Here is a 21719-nt window from a genome sequence, read left to right as displayed (position 1 = left end):
AATCAGAAAGAAAACTGAAAATTATTCCTTCTACTATGTGGTTTCTTTCTTACTTTGTGCTGGGCAATCTGTTCCTCAAGCTTAGAAGCTTGGGTTCCTATGGGTTCCCAATTTGTAAGCTTCTTTTCAGTGGTTGTGAGCCATTCTGTCAATGGTTCTAATGTTTCATGAAACTGCTGTGCTACCACGGAGATCCCTTCCAACTGCCGGTTCCTACAAAAATGTCAAGCAAGGTTAAAGTTATGCTTTGATGACGTGTGGCAGGCTCAATGTAAATTTTTAGTCTTGAGAATTCAATGTAAGTCAATTCAAGTATAAATCAAAAAAGATAGAACTTTCACAACTGCCCACCTTGTTTGTATGACTCTTGTCACAAGTGTTATACTCTTGTTACAAGTATTCACATATATCTAAAATATATAATTAATATTGCAAGAACAAATTACATTAATCCCTCTAGTCAACAAATTAAAGGGAAAAGTACAATTACATGAATTTCAGTAAAGTTTTAAATGAACAACAAACTTTTCTTTCAAATGATGACAACACTTTTCAACCCTCAGATACAAAAAGCTCTTTCATTCATACATTAAGCATTTATAAAAATATTTATTGTGTATAATTCCTCAAAGAATTACAGAGGATGACAAATAGTTCTTCTATTGCAATAAAGACAACCTTTTAAAAACTGATCTTTCAGTTGCAAAATTATAATTACTTAGTTCAATTTTTAGAAAAAAAAATTACCTTTTTCCCAATTAAAAAAACAACCAACAGTGAAGGATGGGTTAGATTTAAGACAATCATTTTATAATTTAGATTCTTATGAGGATTAAAAGTATTCGTATATTTATATTTATAAATTCAGCTTGAAGTTATGTTGTAGCTGTAGTTGCTATTGCAGGATGCATTCATGTAAATTAAAAACACTGTCTCACTGTATCTAAAGTTTTAGCAAAGACAAGTGATTTCACTGGCCTACAGAGAATGGAGAGAAATTCATCTCAGTGATTTAGTCACATTCTCTTGAGTATTTCAGCCTGAGACCACTTTGCATCCAGATAATTCCTCTTGTAATCTCATGGAATTATAAAGGATGAGAGACTATCCTATTACAGGATAAAAGGCAATTATAAAACATTGACAAAGGACATTAGGAAAACAGGAGGTTAGAAAAATCTAATTTTTTTTTTGTTTCAAACCTGTTAACCAATAAATCTTTAATTGAAAATAATTAGTTTTGCTAGTACTGAAGAAATAAATTTCTTGATAGAATTAGATAAATTATAGAATTAGAACTTTTGCCTATATCTGTAGGCAAAAACCAAAAAGATTTGCTTTTCCATGTCCCTTCATTTTTGCACATATAGAATTGAAAATGTAATAACTACCAAACAGTTTATGTTCATATTTATAAAAGCTGGTTACTTTATAATTTCATATATTTGCAAGCAGGAATCTAAAAGTTTGGTGCATACCACATTAACACAAATGAAACACCAAAAAGATCTATAATATAACTTAGAAATAACTGTCACCCGACTGGGGAGATACCGATTAAAAATTATAGTGAAATTTATGAAATACAAATTTTCACTGTTATGAACCAGTGACTAGCATTTTTGCTAGCTGATTGCCTGATGAAAAATATACACTGGAGACTGTCATCAGAGAAATATATGTATATCCAGAAAGAAAAGATGTGAATCAAGTCACACAAGGAGAAAAAAGGACAGAATGCCCATATATACACTATTAGCTACACAATGTCAAGACAACATAGAGGAAGATGCCCCAAGTATATTGGGTAGATCCTCTGGGAAAGATTTTATAAAAATAACAGAAACAAGACATATTAGATGGGCAGGCCTGAAAGCACTGTTATTTAGGTCAGTAATGAAGAGTACTTATATAATGAAATCACCAATTTACTGAATTACAGGAAAAAGGATTATTCTTTAAAGCGCACTTATGTATTTTTTATATTGTCTGACCACGATGAAGGTGTCAAAAAGACAAGTAAAAACATATGGAAATGCAGAACATTGGAACATGACCCAGAAAAACTAAGGGGATATATGAGATATTTGAGACTTTTAGTTGCCTTAAGAGCCACATCTTCCCATAGTTCTCCTACCTACCTACCCGCCAATACTAACATCACATGATTCAAGATCAGCTGGGGCTTTCCACTAATTTTTTCAGAATAAGGTCAAGAAATATGCAGATTTGAAATAGGGAAAGTGAACAGAGAGGACTAAAAGAGAAGTTAGAAGTTTAGAGGAAATTTCCAATTTTCACTAAGGCAATAATTTTCTCCTCTTCGATAAAGAGTCCAAATGGCTTCATCTAATTGGAACTACTTCCAACTTTCTTATTGTCTGTGATTGCTTCTGTGACAAAAGTAGGACCTATCCAAAGCAGAGAGGAAATGATAAGAGAAGGGGAAAAAAATTACTGTTAAGGTCCTAATTCTGACAGTTTTTTGGGCTAGCTGTTTCACTTTGGGTTTCACATTTTCCATATGAAAAATGGAAATAAGAATATCTTTCTTCCCTACATGAAGGGAATTTGGTAAGGCTAGAGAATTTTTTAAATCACCAAAAAATGTAAGACATTATATAATAGGCTTTTCTCACCCATTCTAATCTTCTACCTTTTACCTAGCAGCAGAGATAACAGCAGTAATCCCATTCAGAAAAATGGAGCTCAACATAGATCCCTCATCCTACAAATTAATTATATTTATATAAATTTAATAATAATATAATTTATGTAAGTATTTATATATTTATAATAAATGAAATTATAATTATAAATACAAACACTCTGGTAGATGAGGTTACATTGTCAGTGTTATATGTGCAAAAATGAAGTAACATGAAGAAGCAAACCAAGAAGATTTATTTCTGTGCTCCAACATAGATTCCCCATGTCTAGAGGTCAAGTTAGAGAAACAGCTTTCCTTCTGGACATCAATGAAAAAGGATTTTTTGACATTTCCAAAGGACTTTTTAACACTTGAAGAAAGCATCATGTAATTTCCTTAAGATTCTAAGATGGGATCAGGAATCTCACTTTCTTTGTCATTCCCCATCCCTCAATCCCCAACAAAATTCATTCCTCTATGGAAAGAAATTGGCTTTCTACAACTTGTAAGACTACAGCTTTCCTGGTGGCTATAAGGCTTCTAAGAATATTACCTAAAATAATAAAGAGGAAATATGGAATAATGGGGGAGAAGGGAATACAATTCTTCATTTTGCAGGAATATCATTCCTTAAGTTGCCAAAAAGAGATTAGAGTTAAATATATAAAATACTTAAATATCTAACATAGTTCCAAATACCTTGTTTCAGCCTTATTAAGCAATGTATCCCATCTAGTATCCAAGAGACTCAGTTGTTTCAAAATCTTCACTTTATCTGCTGGTTCTGCTGTTGCTGCAATTTTTTGCCCTTCAGTTTTGATTCCTTCAATAGTAGGTTTTCGGTCATCCAACAATCTCTGGAGAAGCTTGGGATAAAGCAATAAAGTAACTAAATAACAAGGCAGTGACTAGATTAACATTCTGCTGTAGAGATAAAAAGGAAACTATATTCCTAGTGATTGTTATTTTTTATCTTAAATTTTGCAGAGGACAGTAAAAAGAGATAGAAGAAAGTTGTTTCCAAGGCTAACCTACTATTTTTAATACATTGTAGACAGAAGAGCATAAATTCATGGTTGATTTGTAGTAGAGTTGATAAATAACTTCATCAAATTATTCTATGTTTACTTTTGACTAAAAAATTTCTAGAGGATTCTATATATGGTTTCTGAATTTTTTGAAAATAGGAAAAAATTCAGAATCTATCTATTAAAAGCCTGCAATGTTCCAAACACTAAAAAATTGCTATTTTATGTTTGTGATACTAAAAAAAAAAAATACTTGGTCCTTTTTAACATGGTCTCTGACCAGAATCTACCTAAGTATCATGGGAAAGTAATAGGTTTGAAGTCAAAAGGCCCTTTGTTCAAATCTTAGTTCTGCCTGTTATTAGCTATGTGATTCTTAACAAATCATAAACAACTTGTCACCTAGTTTTCTCATCTATAAAAATTAGAATAGACTAAATTTCTTTTAAAGTCTCTGTCTTCTCTGATTTCAAATTCATTGCTAAGTGGCATTCAGAAAACAATAAGCTCTTAATTTATTAAAAAAATAGTAATATACTTAATAATTATAGATTATTCCTATATATTCTATTCTATCATTATATTTTTATGTGTGTATACATATATATTTTTGTATATACTATAATTAAGAATGTTTCCTTCATTTTAAACCTTTCATTCTTTCATTTCTTCCCTCTTCTAAGCAAAAATTTAAACCTGGCTCCTTCCAATGACACTGCATTCCCTGCCACTATTTCTAATACTGGATGAATTTTCTCTCATATCCTATAAAACATTAATCCCAGGGGGGCAATTCAGAACACTCCTTGCCAACTTCTAGACTTTCCTCTGTTTCCATTACTCAAAAAAACTCTCTTCCTTTTGACATGACATTCTAAATGTGTCTCTCTCTTCCTCCCTTCTTTTCTTCTTCCCCCCTTCTTCTTCATCTTCTTCCCCTTCCTCCTCCTCCCCCCTCCCCTTCCCTTTCTTCCTCCTTTTCTTCCTCTTTTTCTTCTTCCTCCTTTTCCTCTTCCTCCTCTTTCCCCTCTTCTTTTTCTTCCTCTACCTCTTTTTCTTTTCTTTCTCTTCCTCCTCCTCTTCCTCCTCCTCTTCTCCTGTCTGCCTGTCTGTCTGTCTGTCTGTCTGTCTCTCTCTCTCTCTCTCTCTCTCACACACACACACACACACACTCATTCTCTGTGTGTGTTTGTGTGTGTGTGTCCTCACCCACTCTTACTCTCACTTTCTTGTCACAGTCTTGATTTTTGCCATCAACTACAAGTTTTCCATTTCCATGTTGGAGAACTACCTTAATTCTTTCTATCCTCTTTTGTTATTCCATTTCTCCCTTAACTCTATTCTTCTTCCTCATCTATAACCTCTAATTCATACAATCTCTCAGAACTTTTGCAGTTTCCAATGCTTTAGCTACACTCTCTTTCCTTTGCAATTTCAGTCTCTTGGTGATACAGTTCAACTCTATCCTTTAATTTTGGATGCCTTGCTCCATGATCCTATTGCTGATTATACCTTTTCAAAACCCAAACAAGAATTATATTCACCAAGGGACCTGTATGTGCAAGAATGTTTGTGGCAGCCCTTTTTGTAGTAGCAAGAAACTGAGTGGACGTCCATCAATTGGAGAATGCCTGAATAAATTGTGGTATATGAATGTTATGGAATATTGCTGTTCTGTAAGAAATGACCAGCAGGATGATTTCAGAAAGGCCTGGAGAGACTTACATGAACGGATGCTGAGTGAAAATGAGCAAGAGTAGGAGATCATTATATACTTCAACAACAATACTATATGATGATCAATTCTGATGGCCATGGCCCTCTTCAACAACGAGATGAACCAAATCAGTTCCAATAGAGCAATAATGAACTGAACCGGCTACCCAAGGAAAGAACTCTGGGAGATGACTATGAACCATTACATAGAATTCTCAATCTCTATTTTTGTCTGCCTGCATTTTTGATTTTCTTCAGAGGCTAACTGTACACTATTTCAAAGTCTGATTCTTTTTGTACAGCAAAATAACTGTTTGGACGTGTATACATATATGGTATTTAACTTATACTTTAACATATTTAACATGTATTGATCAACCCCTGCCATGGGGGGTAGGGGGGAAGGAGGGGAAAAGTTGGAACAAAAGGTTTTGCAATTGTCAATGCTGAAAAATTACCCATGCATATATCTTGTAAATAAAAAGTATAATAAAAAAGAATTATATTCACCAGTCTATTCCTTTGTTTCTCTATTAATTTACTGATTAACAGAGCTGGATTAAGTCACAAAATCACACTACTGTGTCCACCACAAATTTATTACATTAATGTCAATAAGTCATCGATTCTACTCCTTCATGGTTGTCTCTATATCCCACTCATTACAGTGACCATTTCAGACATTCTCTTCTCTTCTCTAACCTTCCACAATCCCCACTCCCCTCTTCTACCATCTCAACTGAGGATCTTTTCTCATACTTCACCAAAAATCATAAGGCCATTGACCATGAAATCCCTCTTTTCGCTTTCTCTTCTACTCACATCTCTCCAGCATTATCCCCTAGTCTTTCTCCTCTCTCACTCTAATCTTTGATGAAGAGACGTCTCTTCCTTGTCAAGACCATTTTCTATATATGTACTTTTGACCCCATTATCATCTTCTCTCTCACTGCATATGCATGAATCTTCAACCGCTATCTAGTGACTCCTTCCTAGCTGCCCATAAACACATCCAAGGCTCTCCACCTTTAAAAAAAATTTAAAAGATCTTACCATGCTTTCTAACCATCACCCTATAACTCTTCCCTCTGTAAATGCTGTACATATTCAGTACTTTCTTTTCCTTTCCTCTTATTCTCTTAACCTATACAATTAGAATTCCAATCTCATCAACTAAAACTATTCTCCAAAGTTAACAATGATAAAATAGAGAATTAATTTAATTCCTTTTTCTCCACTCCCTTCTTTCCTGGCCTATCTGCATCACATTTTGTTGGTCACCTTTTCCTACGCTCTCAACTCTGGGCTTTTTGTTTAACACTGTTCTCTTGGCTCTCTTCCTACTTGTCTTAGCTGTCCCTAGTCTTTTTTGCTGGGATCTTCACATGTGTCTTCTCTGAAGCATAAATACCCCTCAAGTCTCTTGTCATAGAGATTTCTCTTCCCTTTCTGTACTCTTTCTCTGATTAACTCCTGATTCCATCAGTTTTATTGTCAGCCTTACACAGATAAGTTATATATCTATATAATAAGCCCTAGTATAACTCTTGAGCTCTTGTCCCAGATGAAGAAATGCTACCAGACATGCTTATTTTTTAGAATTTCCAACCTGGCTCCTACCAGTTCTATTAAGTCTACTTACTTATACCTTACCCTCTACATCTGCCCACTTTATGATCCAGCCATAGTGATCTCTTTGCTGCTCCTCACCAAAATGCTCTATTTCTAGTCTTCCATGCTTTGCATTGGCTTTTTCCTGTATCTAGAATGCTCCCTCTTCTCATTATCTTATAATCCCTGCCTTTCTTCAAGATACATATCAAAGGTCATCTTCTCCAAGTTCTTTCCCTAGTCCCTGGCTGCTAATATCTCACCTCTAATGTTACCCTCCATCTTCATTATATGTATGAACCTCATATTATTTATGTTGTCTCTCCCATTACAATATACTAAGTTCCTTGAGAGTTGGAACTATTTTTGCTCTTTCATTATATCCTCCAGCATTTAGCATAGTCCTTTATATTGTAAGTATTTAATAAGTATTTAGTGTATAATATAGTAGGTTCCCCTCTTTACTGGAAGTCTTCAAGTAGAGATACACTTGTCAGGAATATTGTAAATTCCTACTCAGGTATAACTCCCTTACAAGGAATAATGTTAAAATAGATAACTGTTCAGGTACAGATGAGTTAGACCAACTGACCTCTGAGATCTGTGCCAACTTTAGCATTCTGTAAGCTTTTTTCAATAGTTAAAGGAACAAAGGTTTGAGACGTTACCAGCTAATATTTTTTTTTCTTTCTTCATTGTGGAGACAAAGTAATTATAATAATAACAGCAATAACACTATGTTAAGTGCTTTACTAGTTGTAGTAGTACTACTACCACCACTACCAGCAACACTAATAATAGCAGCTAACATTTATTTACATAGAACCTTCTACATGCCAGGTACTATGCTAAGTGTTTTACAAGTATTATCACATTTGACCCTCACAACAACCCCGAAAAGTAGGTGCAATTATTGTCCCCATTTTATAGATGAGGAAATTGAGGTAACCCAAAATCAAATGACTTGCTCAGGATCAAACAGCTAAGTGCCTAAAGCTATATCTAAACTCGTCTCTTTTATGCCCACTGCTCTATCTATTCTACTACTTAATTGCCTTCCCCTTCCAAAAAAAAAAAAAAAAAAAAAGAAAGAAAAGAAAAGAAGAAGAAGAGAAAGAAGAAGAAAAGAAGTCCCTTAAAAATGTTACATTATAAAAAAAGGTAGAAAAGGAATCCTTGTAGCTTCTAGAGAAAATGCATTAAAAGCAATTACCTAGTGAAATTATTGACAGACATAGTTAAAGGGGCAGTCCTTAGTTAAGTTGTACAGGTTATACAACTGAATCAGGTAAACTGTTTCCATATGCTATACTTAGGCTAAGACTTGACATTGTTTTATAATGCAAGGGATCTTTCAAGGTGAGTCATTATTATTTAATTTCTGGAATGAAACTCAAATTCAAGTAAATAAAATAGGAAGTGATAATGATTTAAGTAGGTAGAAATAGGAACCCTAATATATCTAAATCGTTCTGTTTCATTAATGTTTGTTTCCAAGATTTTTAGTTGCATTCTCTCTCCAAAAGATTTGGAATTCCAAACATATTTTTTTAATTAAAATTTCTTTTCCCAAAAAGGAACTTGGATGAAGTAATTAAAATTCCTGATCCTATTTAGTAATATATGCTATAGAGAACACTATATTAACAGGCAAAAGAATTGTGGAGGAGTCTTGCCGAACCAATTGTCCTATTTCTAGAGAATATGCCTGATTCAACCCTATTTTGGGGCAGCAATTGAAGCAAGATATTTAATAAAACAAAAGTTTTAAAATACTTAGTACATTCAAGATTAACAATATTTTCTTGTGAAGAATCAGATTTGCCATGATTATAGTATTTACTCCTCATGAAATACAGTTACTGCTCATCTTCTATTAACCCACCAAAATGGTGTATGATTTTTTTTCTTTAATATTAAAGGAATGTATTAAAAATCAATTTTGTTTTGAGAATTTTATGATACATTCTAAGAACTGTAGAATCAAATTTGGGAGGGTTCCTGGCTCCCCTCCCCCCTGCCTAGTTGCTAGTGCCCACTTCCCAAATTACTTTCTACTTACTGTATATATTTATTATTTACATGTGTATATACTATTTCCAGTAAAGACTAAGTGAGATTTTTGTCAAAGCCCTTATACCTCACATGGTGTCTGGTATGGAGTAGGCACTTAGCAAAAATGTATGGTGATTGACTATTTACACTCTGGGACCAAACAGAATTGTCTAAGTCTCTTACTACAGAATAGCTTTTCGAATACTTGATAATTGTGATCTCTATAATTTTTTTTTCTTCTCCAGACTACCATTTGTAGTATTTTTTTGACTCAAGCATTTATGAATTACCTATTATGAGTCTGTATTCCTAGTATTTCATAGCACAATGTCAAAGACAAAAATCAAACAGTTCCTGCCCTCAAAGACTTTACAAGTCTATCAAGAGAGACAAAAGAAATGCAATATGATTTTTAAGGACAGGGCATCTGATCTGATCTGATCTGATGACAGGGCATATTATAGTACTTGAAGTCTCAGAAAACTATGCAAATATTAATATATGGTATATAAATTTCAAAATGTTTACTTACTTTTTGCTCTTGTATCTGAGCCTTCACCACCTTGAACTCAGCAGATGGAGGTTTCTGATTGGCTACCAGATCTTCAGTATCAACTAGCCAGCTAAGCAAAGATTCCAGGGCATCCTGGAACCTCCCACAATGGAGGAGAGCCTCTTGCAGCTGAGCTGCTCGCTCAGCAACCTAAGCAAAGCAAAAGGGTCAATCTTTTTTTTATTCTGTGGGGGAAAAAAATTTTTTTTTGTTCTACTACTTTTCATGTTTATTTTATTTTTCTCTGATTTTTGTTTATATTTGGTAGAGAAGTATTAATTACAGTATGACAACTAATGAAATTATGGTTTTCAAGATTAGTAAATGAAATCATTTAATTTATTGCTGTTGAAATATTTAACAAAAATTAAGATTGGAATAAGATATTTAAATCAAGAACTTAAGAATTCCAAATAATGTTACAATTAGCAAAGATTAAGATATTGTGGAGGCACTAAAGATAAATGAATGTGGTAAATTGTTAGCATATTATCTCCTATATGATAATTTAAAGAAAGGAAACATGGATTTCTAAGTAAACAAAACATCTCAAGGAAACCGCAATATAATAGCATTATCTTACACTAAATAAAATAATTGTTTCTTTAGAAAGATATCTAGGAGAGTTCCCATGCAACCCAGATACCACTAGTCTTTGGTCCTTTGCCTTTTGAATTTATTTTGTCTCTCAGAGAAAAAAAACGCTAATTTGTTTTTCTATCTGAATTGATAACTGAAAATGTTTAAGCCTAAATCTGTATTTTAAATATAAATATATTTGGCATGTATTTATATTTATATTTGAAATGTAAATGTATTTCAAATATTTTAAGTTAAATTTATATTTTAAACCTAATTGTATCAAATATATTTGTTAACATTTACAAATTTTAATTTCAAACATATTTAAATTTTTATAGTAGATTCTAATTACGTTTTTAAAAACTGGTCAGTGTATTTCAGATGGAAATAATGAGGAGGAAAAATTAGACCAAATTATAATGGGTCTTGTACCCATTGTATCCATGTACAAGACCTGATATGTGGATAAAGAGCAAATAATATGAGCTATTAGAAGAAAATCTCATCTAAAATAAATATTTTTGCATATCTCTTTTCCAGTGGACTAGCTGTACATACAACTTTATTGTTTTTTTGTAATTATACAAGCAACATAAATTTCCAGAGAATAATTTCCAGAATGATACTGGGAATACCTCTAACTTGTCAAATAAGGTTTGAAGTTGATGATTTCTTAGGAATAGAAAGAAACAAGTTGAACAATTTGAGAGTTTATGGAAACCTAAGATTAACTAATCCTGAAACTATTCTATATGTTAATAAATCAAGAAGCTATGATTTCAATGATGAGGGGAACTCCTCCTGCCAATGGAGAGCTTAATGCTATTAAATTTATAGTTCTAGAGAGTGTCTGAAACCAAAATGACTTGCCCAAAGTCACAAGGGGTTAAATGTAGACCTTGGTTTTCCTGATATTCTGTGCACTAATGAACTCTGCCACTTTCTCTGCTTTCTTATAGTCATTATAAATAAGTGGAGGAAAAAACTAAAGTAGTAAGAATTTATAAAAAATTCTATAAAAGGAAAAATTGCCTTGTTATAAATGAATCTAAATTTTAAAAATAAAATTACCTTCTTATTAAGGGTCTTCCACCGTGCATTAACATCTTCAAGATCATGCTCCAAGTTTTCAGTACTAGTACTTTTTGCAGCACTCTGAATGAGACCTTGACCCAACCAATTGACCTCTTGTTGTTTAACCTGTAAAGGTTCAATCTCCTCTTTCTGGAAAGCCTGTGGGTACAACAATAAAAAAGAAATTCTTCCTTTTTCAAGTCTAAAAACCACTTACCAAAGTTCTCAAATTAACTCCCAAAATATTCCATCAATGTGGATATATGCATGTTAGTGTGTGTGCATGTGTGTGTGTGTGTGTGTGTGCACATGCTTAAAATGTGTGTCTCATTTACTGTAAAAGGAGAGGGGAGTAATTATTTATTTTCCTATTAGTCTTGTACTGCAAGTTTTCTAGAAAGTGAAGCGATAGGCGAGATTGTATAACTAGTTAAGATTTAGAGGGACTAGATAATATCTGTGTGACACGAAATCTCTAAATCTAGGATGCTATAAATAGAATTAAATGACAGAAAAAACAGAATGGAAACTGCTTCAGGGGTGAATGATTAAACTTTGAATGCTAAGAATGACACCAAAATGATTTTTTTAAGTTAGTACTAACAAAATTCAATACATACCCCCCCCCCCCAAATCACTGCCTCCTCATGGAAGAAGGGCTTGTGTAGCTCAATGAAACTATGGCTATGCAGTGCGGGATTATCCATGATGAACAGATTATAGGGCTACAGTGGAGAATTCTGACAAAAGGTATACCTAGGACAGCAAGATGGCTCAGTGGATACAGCATCAAGCCTGGGATCAGGAAGACTCAAATTCAAATACAGCCTCAAACATTTACTAGATGGTTTGACTCTGGGCAATTCACTTAACCCTGTTTGCCTCATTTTCCTCCTCTGTAAAAATGAGCTAGGAAAGGAAATGGCAATGACTTCAGTATCTTTGCTAAGAAAATCTCCAGAGTCATGAAGAGTCAGACATGATTGAAACAGCTGAACAAAAATAAAATTTAAGACTAGTTCAATACAATCTCTTAACCAGGGCCAAAAATGACTTTCAACAGAAATTGAGGTCAAACTCAAGGAGTGGAGCAAGATAAGATTCTAAAGTCACAAGATTGAGCATATGGCTGCCATAACAAATATATTTGCAAAATAATTTACATTCTTTGACTCATTGGAATCTCATAGTCAACTATGTGAGACATCTCCATTTTTCAGATGAGTAAACTGAAGCTCAATAGAGGTTTTAGTGATTTGCATCCATCACACAACTGAGAAGTCACAAAGAAAGGTAGGCAAAGATATGGAATGATACTAAACAGTGTGTGTGTGTGTGTGTGAGAGAGAGAGAGAGAGAAAGACAGACAGACAGACAGACAGACAGACACAGACATGGAGGGGGGGGAGGGAGTAGAGAGACAAAGAGAGACAGAGACAGAGGCACAGACACAGAGAGAAACCCAAAAGATACTTACATGTGAATTACAGTGGATTGACCAATTTACTTCAGCTTATACTAATTTCTCTCTCTGAAATTGTGGTCTACAGACACAGTGGGTAACCAAAGCATCCAAGAACATTGGCAGTCACTGGTTTTATCACCACTTTCTTATCCCAACATGATGTTCCCACTGCTCCATGAAATTTTATTTCATAAGGAACCTTCATCTCTACCCAGAATTGGGGGAATGACATAGGGAGTAGCAAAGAAGAGAGAGAAGAAAGACTAATATATGAAGTGCTCCAAAAGCTTAACAGTTTAAACTGCATTATGACTTTTGGGGTGCCTCATATGTGCTACCAATTCTTCCTCTGTCTGTCACATAATATATATAAATATACTATGTAAATGATAGTGCTTTATAGATTGCAAAGTAATTTACAACTATTATCCCCCTAACAACTATGAAAAGTAGGTACTATTATTTTTCCCATTTTACAAATGAGGAAGCTGAATCAGATTAGTACAATAGCTATATCAATATCTAGATAATTTAGATATGTAGATATTAAAAATGCCTTTAATATAACAAAATCAAATAAGAGGACAAAAATTATTCACTGGGTGTAGAAAATGATGAAAAGAAAATATTTTCTTGAAATGAGTTTGCAAACCTAGGTTTCAGAGAGAAATAATATTTATATAATGAAAAACTGTATATAAACTTATCAGATTATAGATCAGTCAGTTCAGCAGACCATTTAAAGAAATGTTAAAGAAACTATCAGAGTAAATGTTAGTGTAGTAGTTGAAGCAAAACATTACTGGAAGTATGGAAAGTAACTTTGAAAAATATTGAGGGAATAAAATTAATCATACAAATTGAGCTCAGGGACACTGGATTGTACTCCCTAGCTTCCAAATTCAACCTGAAATCTCTACAAGAGCCTAGAAATTATTTTATATAAAGACTATCTTATATTTCAACATAATTAAACTAAATATAAAAAATCACTTGCATTAAATCAAACAAAAACACAGGGTGAGAAGGAAGGTTATAGGAGTTAGCAATGGAAAGAGGGGCTTACAAAACATCCAAGCAGTTGGCAGAAAGTTGGAGCAAGGAAGGAAAGCTAGAATTTGATGTTATGATTCTATTTTTTTCTGAATATTATTTAAATCACAATTTCTAGTAATCAATTTAGTTAAGTGTAAAGATTTCACAAAAACAAAGGACAGTGGAAAGACTACTAAACTCCTGACCCCAGAGATCTATATGATCAGAGGAAAGTTCTCTTCTCCCCCCCTCCCCCACCTTAGGGGAGCTCGCTGTAGGAGAAAAAAGCTCTGACTCTGGCTCTAATAGACATTAAGGTTACATTTAGCTACAGAACAGAACAATTTTTAGTCTTTATCCTTCCTGAACTTATTCATAACTAAATGGCACCAAATCTTAAAAGGAGAAAATGCTGCAACATCTACACAGTGCTAAAAGCTTAATTATACATATACACAAACACACACAAAAGTGGCAAATTCTTTTCAGAAAAAGTATTAAAACTCTCCTCTAGTTAGCTAGCAGTCTCCTCCTTCCTTTCCTGCCCTATTAGGAAGAACACCTGGCATTGCTTCAGGGCCATCATTTCACACAGTACTAACAAGAACCCTCCTAATATTGTATAGATTCCTTATCGTTCCGTGGTAACCTGATACCAAAAATGACAAGGTTTGTTTCTTCAATCTAACCCAAAAACTTCACAAAGAGAAGCTTAAAATAAATTAAAATGATCTCTGAGGCAAAGTTTACGAGAAGAGCTTAGTAAAAAATACCAAAAATAGCTAAACTCCCATCTGAGAAGAAGGACAAAAATTACAGACTCCACAAACAACCTCTACTTATTACGAAGCTGCACTCTTTACTTTCTAACTTCACTCACCACTCTCAAAAACTGAGACACTATTTGTAAAACACAAGCCTAGAAATCCCCTTTCTGGTGCATATCTTATGAGAAAAAAGTCAGTAGCAGGGAACAATTCTTTAATTCGTGTGCTATACCTTCACTACCACAATACAGAAATTTATGACTCAGACTGTTTAAGCTGAATAAATTCAGTATAACTGCCCTTGAATGGTAGTGCCTGTAGCCACAATTTGTGTAAAAACTTCACATGAACATAAATTCACAGTGGAAGCACTCAAAAAGGGAAAGCAGGCACCATCTGGACAATCAATAGCAAGGTCCTTAACAGCTGGGAATAATCACCACTGTCAAAAGTTGCCCCTAATTAATTTGTTAAAATGACCAATTTGTCCTTGTTCCAACATCTTACAATGTCTTGTGAAAATACCACCCTCCCAATTTGCCAATGGTTATTTATCAGAGACACAGATGATACTTTGATGGGGGCAAAACAACAATTTTTCTTGGGTGTGGGGGTAGCAATTCCAAATTTCACATTTCAATTAATTACCTCAACTGATGGAAAGCCATTGCATATAGACTCCACAGTTTCTGAGTTTGTGCTTATTTTCCAAGAGATTGCTTTATTTCTTACAGGAGTAGATTCTGGAGAAGATTTTGTTTGTTCTAATTCCAAATCCTGATCAGAAAGCTGTACCTCAAATTCTTCTGGAGGTAGGACTTCTGAGTTTTCTAAGTCATAAAGTATCATATTTTCCAATAAAGCTGTGTTGCTATAATCCACATTATTCATCACCACATCTGTGAACTGGATGTCTGAAGCCTGAGGAGATTCACTCACAAATCCCTTATCATGTTTTATAATTTGTGGTCCCCCTGATCCACAAACCTCATATGTCTTTTCCTCTTCTCTATGATTAGAATCATGATAACTCTTCTCTCCCTCCCTTGGCAGAAGCAGTATGTCGTGTGTCATGATGCTCTCTTTCAGACCATTCTGTACATGACAATATTCACCTTGGATCTCTCTCTGGTGTTTTTCACATTTCTGTGGCTCACTTAATTCTGTTGTGTTTAGTTGAGGAACAGCATGCAAAATCAACTGGTGGTTTTCATCTATGTGATCATTACTACAAGAAAGCAATGGGATTTTTTGTTCACTGGTGGTATTAGCAGAAATAAAGAGTCCATACTGATCTGTTATGTGGATCTCTTCAGCTGAGGAGAAGCTTCTGATTCGAGTTTGGGTCCCAGTCAAAATGTCCTGTTTCTCTTCCCTCTCTGCTGGAGGACTGCATAAACCAGAGTCATCATCTTCAGATGTTAGAGAATTAGTACCCCATCTGCACTTGCTTGCTCTAGTGATACCTGACGAGTCAGCAGAATCCACAAATGAGTTTTCACTTTTGTTTGCATAATCTGTAAAATTGGGTGGGACAAACAGTCTCCAGGAGCGCCTATTCTCTTTTTTTTCTGTGTGAGATTTTGCCTTGGGTAATGCTGTGGTCCGAATAACATCACTGTTTAGTTTGAGTGCATCGAAGATCATTTTTTCATCTAACTTGTTAGCTTCCCGACCTCTAAGCTCAAAAGCACTGGAAGAAGTTGGGGCACCATTAGAACACAAAGAACCAACATCCAGTGTTCTGTGACTGTAGGGTAAGGTCCGGTCTGTAAAATGCCTGGAAGACAAGCTACCTTTAGACCCAGAGTCGATCTGTTCATTCAGCCTGACAGTATCATAGATTGACCTCTGTGGGACATAACAGTCCTCAATATTTAGATCTTCCTCCTCTTCACCCTTTCCAACACATGGTGGATTCTGACGTAAACAGTCTGGTCTGCTGAGTGGCTTCCCCATTTTGGAGATATTTAAAATATAGAATGTGGCTTTTAATCCAGAAAGTGAGAAGTAAGGTAAAGCACAAGTATTTTTAAAATTGCACTTCTCAATTGAACTACAAGACTGTCTTCACCAAAAGGACACCCATGTATGCACATTATACATGTCATAATTTATGAGGTGTTTGAGGTCATCAGCAGTGCATCAGTGTAAATGCAACTATCATATTACCTGCTTGTTTTTTCTTTACAGTTATTTTAAGATATAAAGTGCATCAAAAACAGAAAATTCCACCCCCAAATCACAATCACACACGTACACACTGTCACACATATATACACACACTCACTGACATAAACAAACAGTGGCTCAAATACTCAGAACATTCCACAGCCAGTCCATTTCTGTTTTAGGTCAAAATTTGCATCAGAGAGATCCAGCTTAACCCTCCAAGTGAATAATCATCATAGCAGGCTGTGGATTAACTCCTGTAGAAGTCTGATTAACTGTAATCCATTTAAATGATTTGAAAACTTCCATCTCCTTTATGAATAAGACATGGCTCGGACCCTTAAAAGAAAAACACAGTAGCTGTATATAGTTCAGATCAAGGCACAGAACAAATCTTCAGGAAAAATAATTTAAATCTAATGTAAGAAAAATAAAAATGTCTTTTACTTTTTTTTTCTTTTTTGGCAGTAGCTATAAATAACCTTGATTCAAAGGGCAGTTTTTCTTCTTTCCCATAGTCAGCTTCTTTGTGGCGTATTCAGAACTTCCAAAGAAAAATACGACTTTCTGGGCAGCCAGGCCAGTACATTCAAGCAGCACTTTAAAGCAAAAAAGGCTGCTATGTAACAAGATGATAATCATTCCTTTAAAGGGGGACTCCTGAAAAGATCCTTATTCGAAGTATTCTCCTTAAGAAGGCTTTTTCTACCTAAGGCAACTGCAGAGCTGAAAAACAAGTGGTTTTGTTTTTTCCTCTAAGGCACAGCATAATTCCCATCCAGTTTAGATGCCACACTTCTCCACATTCTGTGGCTAACAAACTGCTCTTAGTTTCCCCATCATTCTGAGCAGCAGCTGTAGCAAAGAAGGCAAAAAAGGCACCCAAGCAAGGGAACACCAGCGGCAAGTAGTATCCAGCGTGATAGATAAGCCTTTCAGCTCTCTTCTGGCTTCTCACAGCAAGCAGTATAAACCCGTCAGGCAGCCTCCCAACAGTGAGCTTAAAGAAACGCCCTTTTTTATTCTTTAGCCCAACATCTGCTACTATCCCATTCGTTCTATTATTCTTTCCAAGCTCTCTTTCGTAGGTGCCTGATCTCTCAGCTCTCTCAATCACTTACATTTTCTGGCTTCCCATGACTTAACTTTTTAGTCATCTTTTCACGTTTACCACTGACTGGTCTTTTCTGAGCAAGTTAGAACTATTTCAGGGGGAGGTACTTAAAGGCTCAAGCCACAGAAGAAGCAACAAAGTAAGTGGTGGTGACATCATGCCAATCACAGAATTCTATCATACCAATCAGAGAATTCTTGGATTTAGGGAGGGCGGGGAGCAGTATTTGAGAGACCACCGATTTGTTTGTTTATTTTTAATGTGAAAATATCAGCTATGCAGCTGAAGCAGGCAACAAGATTCGAGAAATTCTACCTAATTTCCATAACATTTTGAAACTTCTAAATGTCACAGTAAAATGTACAGAAAAATATTCCAGAATTACAAAGAGCCCTAACCTTCAGAGGAATTCAAACTCTCTTCATATTAAGAATTACAGTGTTTGTTTTTTTTTTCCAAATAAATGTAAGGAGCATTTTGGAAATGTTTTGGCACTTTTTGAATTTTTTTTTAAAGCCAATATATGAAGGAAAAAATTCTGTTTCTCTAGAGTAAATCAGCCTCACACAAGCAACTTCCTCAGCATCACAGAAATATATCATTACCTTTTAAGCATTCTGTACTTCTCTTGAGGTCAGAAGCAGTAACAATGATGTTAGATATTTTAAAAACGAGCACACTATAGGAATTTTATTAGCCAAAAAAAAAAAAACTATCATTTTTTACTATTAGAAAACAAATAGGAAGCAAAATTGTAGCTACATGGGAGAAATTTACATTTCTATTTAAGAGAAATTCCAAACATTTCTAAAGTGAACTGATTTCATTTATATAATTGGTTTTTTTTTTAATTTTGAGAAATGTATATTACCACCACAGCAACTAGTCTCAAGCATATAACTGTGTCTACATAAATATAGCTGTTATCTAAAGTTCATTAAAAATCATGCATAGAACAGGGATATCCTTTTAACATTTTAGAGAAGACAATTGAGATGGGGAGAATTTGAAACTTTGCTTGTCTAGTAAGAAAAGGATATTTCCAATTAATTCTACTAATGTTAGTGTTGAATCATACACTAAAGAGGTAAAAGGGATCTTAGAGGTCATCAAATTCAATACCTTCATTTTATAGATAAGGAAACAAAGAGTAAAAGTACCTGCCTAACATTACAAAGACAGTAAGGGGCAAAACTAGGATTCAAATCCAGGTTCTAAGATTTCAACTACAGTGCCATTTCTTCTATATTACACTTAGTTCCATAGCTGAAGGTTGTTTTTTTTAATGCAAATTTTATTAGTTTTGATAAGTACCAGTATAAGTTTATTTTGACAATTTTAAACAGTTCCATGGCAAAGGAAAGAAAGGAAAGATGGAGGGAAGGAGGAAGAAAGACCAATATCACATCTATTTAAATACTAATTTTCATTCTTTTAAAAGCACTGATTAAATAATTACTATGTACAAAGCATTTTGCTAGGTTCTGGCAATTTGTTTTATTAAATTTTATGTTATTTATGTTAGCATCATATTCAGTATTGAAATTATTGTATCAACTTTTTAAAAAAATTGATTTGTACCCATACTAATAGCAGCAAGCATGAATATAACATTAAGATTTACAAAACATTTTATATGCTATTTTGTTTCATCATCACAATAATCTTTTGAAGTAGTTATTTCCATTTTACAGATGAAGAAACTGAAGCTAAGAGAGAGACTTGTGTAGGATAACAGAGTGATTCCATCCTGTACCATAGAGCTGCCTTAACAGGTTTTATTTTGTGAGGGGAGGGAGTAAGCATGCTATGTACATAACTGGAAGGAAGGAATTTCAGCAAAATACTCCAGGGGAAAAAATGTTAATAACTATAAATTTGATTTTATTCTATTGAAATTTCCTAGCTCTCAGTATTATAGCATATGTCACCTACCAAAGTAGCCAAAGGAAACTAAATATTTTCATTAAATTTTCACGAGTCAAAATTTGTATGTACTAGAATTATACTACAGCTGATGCCCTCAATTAAGAAGGAGAATGTATTATGGAATATAGTGATGAGGCATCTATATTTTATCTGAAAATGTCTCGTTATATCCTATAATACTTGTATTCTCCTCATTAATCTTACCTATATTTTCCTTTATAATTGGTTGTTATAATTATTTAAGAATATGAAACCTTTAGTATTTAATAAATCAAACCTAATTATTATATATAAAATGTGTCAAACACTAATCTCAAGATTGGGATATCAATGAAACAAACACAGCAATAGATGAACAAGGCATTCCTTGCAAATTAGTCAACACTATTTTTTCATCTGTACAGAAAAATAAATTAGATCCAGTAAAAAGCATTATTATATTAATAGGTTGCTACTAATTTCTCCCAGTATATTTCCTTCATAGAAGGTAGATTTCTAAGGCCAGATTATTTTAGAAAGATGAACATAATCCTGATCAAAAAACAAAAAAAAAACTTTGTTATTTCCAATAGAACATTTTAAAACAATATTTTCCCTGCTTTTTAACTTATTAATCTTTAAAGATAAATTTAATAACAGCAAATGGGAAAATACTTGCAAAACTGTAACTGAAACATCAAGAATACACTGTTGTGCAGAGAAGACTGGATGCTCTTATCTTTAGTCATCTCAGAAGAACAAACATCTATGTGGTGAATTGCAATTCTGTTCAAGCTCAATAACAGAAATCTCTGCCTGGCACAGTTTTTCATGAAGTCCTGATATGAAGCTTGTCTCTTTAGGTATGTATTTTGCAATCTGAGTACAAATAATAATTGCCCAGTAGCAATTTCCATTGTCCTTTAGGAAACATTGTCCATTAGCTGATAAAAACTGACAATTTCCTATATTTTTAATTTTTAAAATGGAAAGTTATCTTGGAGAAAAGACTGAACACTTTTCCTAAGATCTCAAACTATCATTGCAAAAGAGTGTCTTTGTTTCTCAATGGAAAAAATTTGACTTTCTATAGCCCAATACAATGAAAAAGTCAATTCCATGGATTGTAAAAGCCTTTCTAAATAACAGTATACTTTTTAAAATCTGAAACTATTTATATATGCCTTTTGTTAGGAAATTGTAGGTAATATTTTGCAAATGTAGGTTGGTTGTCTTCTTATATTCCTAGGTTATGGTCTGTATTATACTCCTTATCCTATCAAGTTACTTGATATAATGCCTGTAAAATGTCAAATTTAAAATAATCCAAGTAAGAAAGCAAGTGTGATATTGCCATTTGGTTATTATCCAAAGCTTTCTTAATATGAAATACATAAAGACTTCATTTTAGGTAAAATTAATTAGAATCATTAAAAATCCATTTCCTACTGAGCCCATTCAATATGGTTTTCTTTAGGAAACATTTCTGTCAATATTCATAAAGTTGAAAGAATGTTAAAATTTCATCTAGAGAGTCAAAGAAGACTGAAAGGAAAACACTGAAATTATGTTCTCCTGATCTCAGGTATTTTAACAATCAACCTAATTTATACTTTATATAGCTACCAATGTTGTACCTAGATAAGACCTAAATATTATTATCAGCCTTGGACTGACCATTTGAACAAGGAATTATTTCATACACTTTCTGTATCTTCTGATACATCTCCCAAAAATCCCTTTCTCCCACAGAAAAAAAAGAAAAAAATCCCATCGAATAATATATATGTAACCCCTATTATCACTTGAAGCAATCATTCTGATATTAAAAACACAGCAGAAACAATCACAGATGGCACCTGAGACAGAAGCTTCACAGAGTGAAAAGAGTAGAAGAAGCATGGTGACTAAATTAAGTATTAAACTAAATCCTTCCTTAAAATGTGACCTAGATAGTTGACAGAATGAAACAACTTGAAGGCAGGATCT

General features: G+C 33.9%; 1 protein-coding gene across 1 annotated transcript in view; it reads right to left on the bottom strand.

The window, feature by feature from the left end:
- Window positions 1–21719, bottom strand: part of DST (dystonin) — a 575913-nt gene that overhangs the window by 82746 nt on the left and 471448 nt on the right. Inside the window, 4 exon segments of the mRNA XM_031964703.1 lie at window positions 54–213; window positions 3350–3516; window positions 9593–9763; window positions 11267–11428. Coding sequence (XP_031820563.1) covers window positions 54–213; window positions 3350–3516; window positions 9593–9763; window positions 11267–11428 — 660 coding nt within the window.

The sequence above is a fragment of the Sarcophilus harrisii genome, chromosome 4, assembly GCF_902635505.1.
Source record: "Sarcophilus harrisii chromosome 4, mSarHar1.11, whole genome shotgun sequence".
In the NCBI taxonomy this organism is placed as follows: domain Eukaryota; kingdom Metazoa; phylum Chordata; class Mammalia; order Dasyuromorphia; family Dasyuridae; genus Sarcophilus; species Sarcophilus harrisii.
The sequence above is the reverse complement of the archived record's forward strand: the minus strand, read 5'-3'. Positions and strand labels throughout refer to the sequence as shown.